The sequence below is a fragment of the Propithecus coquereli genome, unplaced genomic scaffold (assembly GCF_000956105.1).
Source record: "Propithecus coquereli isolate 6110/MARCELLA unplaced genomic scaffold, Pcoq_1.0 Scaffold262, whole genome shotgun sequence".
NCBI classification, from domain to species: domain Eukaryota; kingdom Metazoa; phylum Chordata; class Mammalia; order Primates; family Indriidae; genus Propithecus; species Propithecus coquereli.
The window spans coordinates 4150011-4153850 of NW_012148197.1; the positions used below are offsets into that span (position 1 = coordinate 4150011).

Below are 3840 nucleotides of genomic sequence, written 5' to 3' on the forward strand. Positions count from 1 at the left end.
GTCAAAGCATTAAACAAAGAATAAATATTTTTGTTAGATTATGTTAAAAACTTGGCTTTTAAGCTTGACATTTAATGGACTGGAACGCACAGGTCAAACTCCCTCTCTTTTGTGAAGGTATGGAGCTGGAATGAGAGACGAAACCCCGGGGACCACAGTTTGCATTCGATAGCTTAGCTTCATCTATGCTTTTGGACTTATTAAGAATGTTTTAACTGCTTATTAGATTGTTATCCCTTTTTCTCTTTAATATGTGACATTTAAACATACCCTGAATTTGAATCTGGTTGTTATAACATCTTGGGAGCAAAATTACTTTTAATGGGAATACATCTTTGAATTACAACTTCAAGTTAATAAATAAGATGTGATGTATTATACATTTTTAAACATTTATATTTAAGCCTTACAAACAACTTTCCAAGTACAAATAAATTATCTGATTAGACTTTCTGGATCACCATAACAAATACTAATTGAGCAATAACATGAACATATAATAAACAGATATAAAGCAAAACTTTTAAAAAGAGATTGGGGTCTAAAAACACTGCATGCCTACATATATGCTGTGACAGTTTTAGAGAAAATACTGCGCATTTGCATCATCATTCTTTACAGAGGCCACACAGCAGAAGTGGTTAAGCATAAAATTGTTCAGCATGAAGGGTGGGGATTGTGCAAAATTATAATTGCATCAAAATGATGAGAAATTGAAGAAAATTCCTATTTTCAAATGTCTGTTTTCAAAGAGTAAAACAAACTCACTACTTTCCCTCACAGAAGGATGTCTAAATTACACTTGTCTTTTCCTTTAACAGATAATTCTGAAATAATCAGCAGAAATGGAATGGAATGCCAAGAATCTGCATTGAGAATAACTAAACATTGTTACTGTACATACTATCCTGTTTCCTCCTCAATAGAATTGCCACAAACTGCATGCTAAATAAAGATTTAGTTCTTCTGGACAGACCACAACTCTAAGAAGCTAGTGCTGCTATATCATATATGAGTATTAAATATGGTATGCTTAGTATATTCCAACCTAAGATAGTTAACTACCTGAGACCAGCTGTGATGTTTAAAGACATAAAAGGATAAAGTTTACTTTTAAAGGATTTCTAAACATAGTTTCTGTCCCAGGAATATTGTCTTATCTCCATAACTATAGCTGATGCAGAGAGTCCAACCAGTTTACTCATTTCGACTCAGAATATTTCAAATTTAGCAATAAACAGTTAGCATTAGTTAAAAAAAAGAAAAAAAAGAAAAAAAAAGAACTATTCCGAGGGCAGGTTCGATTATAACTCCGATTACTGTCATTTCACTTACCCACTGGATCAAGGGGTATGTTTCACTTCTTGACAAGATGAATGCTGCAGCAAAGACGAGAAGTGAAGTAAAACCAATACCTGTCCTGCAGGTCTAAAATTTGAATGGAAATTCAAGCACAAGTCCTGGGGACACATCAAAGTGTGGTGTTTGGTTTGCCTGGAGATGCCGCATTGAATCGTGTGATTCTAGAATAACATTAAATAGATTGAAAAAGAAACTTTGCACGGTATGAGCTTCATACCCCACCAAACAAAGTCTTGAAGGTATTATTTTACAAGTATATTTTTAAAGTTGTTTTATAAGAGAGACTTTGTAGAAGTGCCTAGATTTTGCCAGACTTCATCCAGCTTGACAAGAATGAGAGGCCCATGCCAACAGTCTAATCTAAGGGATTAGTCTTTCAAACTCACTATCCGGTTGCCTGTTACAGAATAACTCTTCTAAACTAAAAACCTAGTCAAACAAGGAAGCTGTAGGTGAGGAGATCTGTATAATATTCTAATTTAAGTAAGTTTGAGTTTAGTCACTGCAAATTTGACTGTGACTTTAATCTAAATTACTATGTAAACAAAAAGTAGATAGTTTCACTTTTAAAAAAATCCATTACTGTTTTGCATTTCAAAAGTTGGATTAAAGGGTTGTAACTGACTACAGCATGGAAAAAAAATAGTTCTTTTAATTCTTTCACCTTAAAGCATATTTTATGTCTCAAAAGTATAAAAAACTTTAATACAAGTACATACATATTATATATACACATACATATATATACTATATATGGATGAAACATATTTTAATGTTGTTTACTTTTTTAAATACTTGGTTGATCTTCAAGGTAATAGCGATACAATTAAATTTTGTTCAGAAAGTTTGTTTTAAAGTTTATTTTAAGCACTATTGTACCAAATATTTCATATTTCACATTTTATATGTTGCACATAGCCTATACAGTACCTACATAGTTTTTAAATTATTGTTTAAAAAACAAAACAGCTGTTATAAATGAATATTATGTGTAATTGTTTAAAACATCCATTTTCTTTGTGAACATATTAGTGATTGAAGTATTTTGACTTTTGAGATTGAATGTAAAATATTTTAAATTTTGGCATCATCGCCTGTTCTGAAAACTAGATGCACCAACCATATCATTATTTGTTTGAGAAAAAAAAGAAATCTGCATTTTAATTCATGTTGGTCAAAGTCTAATTACTATCTATTTATCTTATATTGTAGATCTGATAACCCTATCTAAAAGAAAATCACATTCTGAGTGTAATCTTACATAGTGCTTATATCGTTGCATTTGTTTTAATTTGTGGAAAAGTATTGTATCTAACTTGTATTACTTTGGTAGTTTCATCTTTATGTATTATTGATATTTGTAATTTTCTCAACTATAACAATGTAGTTATGCTACAACTTGCCTAAAACATTCAGACTTGTTTTCTTTTTTCTTTTTCGTCTTTGTTAATTCATTTAAACTCATTGAAAACATAGTATACATTACTAAAAGGTAAATTACGGGAATCACTGAAATATTTTTGTAGACTAGTTGTTGTAACATTGTCTTTCTTTTTTTCTTTCATTGCATGATTTTGATTCTAAAATTGTTAGCACACAACTATTTTCAGCCCTTTAATAATGGAGCATCAAAACCATCACCCGTATCCCCAAGCAAATATAGAAGACTGTATTTTTTACTATGATATCCATTTTCCAGAATTGTGATTATAATATGCAAAGAGTCATAAATATGCCATTTACAATAAGGAGGAGGCAAGGCAAATGCATAGATGTACAAATATATGTACAACAGATTTTGCTTTTTATTTATTTATAATGTAATTTTATAGAATAATTCTGGGATTTGAGAGGATCTAAAACTATTTTTCTGTATAAATATTATTTGCCAAAAGTTTGTTTATATTCAGAAGTCTGACTATGATGAATAAATCTTAAATGCTTTGTTTAATTACAAAAACAAAATCACCAATATCCAAGACATGAAGATATCAACTCAACAAATACTGTAGTTAAGAGAATAACTCTCTACTTGTATGGGAACTACATTTCACTCTTGGTTTTCAGGATATAACAGCACTTCACCGAAATATTCTTTCAGCCATACCACTGGTAACATTTCTACTAAATCTTTCTGTAACACTTAAAGAATTCCCTCATTCATTACCTTACAGTGTAAACAGGAGTCTAATTTGTATCAATTCTATGTTTTGGTTGTAATATTCAGTTCACTCACCCAATGTACAACCAATGAAATAAAAGAAGCATTTAAAAGGATTGTATAGTCTTCCTCCTTTTTGTGTTCAAATGTACTGATAATTAGCCAAACAAAGTGGTTTTACTTTCACATAGATCGTGTTTGGTAACTGCAAAGAAGACTAAACTCTGGCCTTCGAATGGGCTATAGATAGTTTTTGCTCTGGTTTTGGCTTTTTAACAGCAAGAATATCAATTAAAAATGGTAATTTAGAATTATTT

The 3840-nt window shown here is 30.6% G+C and overlaps 1 protein-coding gene across 4 annotated transcripts in view; it reads left to right on the forward strand.

Annotated features, from left to right (window-relative positions):
- Window positions 1-3639, forward strand: part of MBNL2 (muscleblind-like splicing regulator 2) — a 156433-nt gene extending 152794 nt beyond the window's left edge. For all 4 annotated transcript variants that reach the window (XM_012647351.1, XM_012647350.1, XM_012647353.1 and 1 more), the window contains one exon: window positions 822-3639. In XM_012647351.1, the coding sequence (XP_012502805.1) occupies window positions 822-949 (128 nt within the window). In that variant the 3' untranslated portion in view covers window positions 950-3639. The remainder of the gene's footprint in view (window positions 1-821) is intronic.
- The last annotated feature ends 201 nt before the right edge of the window (window positions 3640-3840 follow it).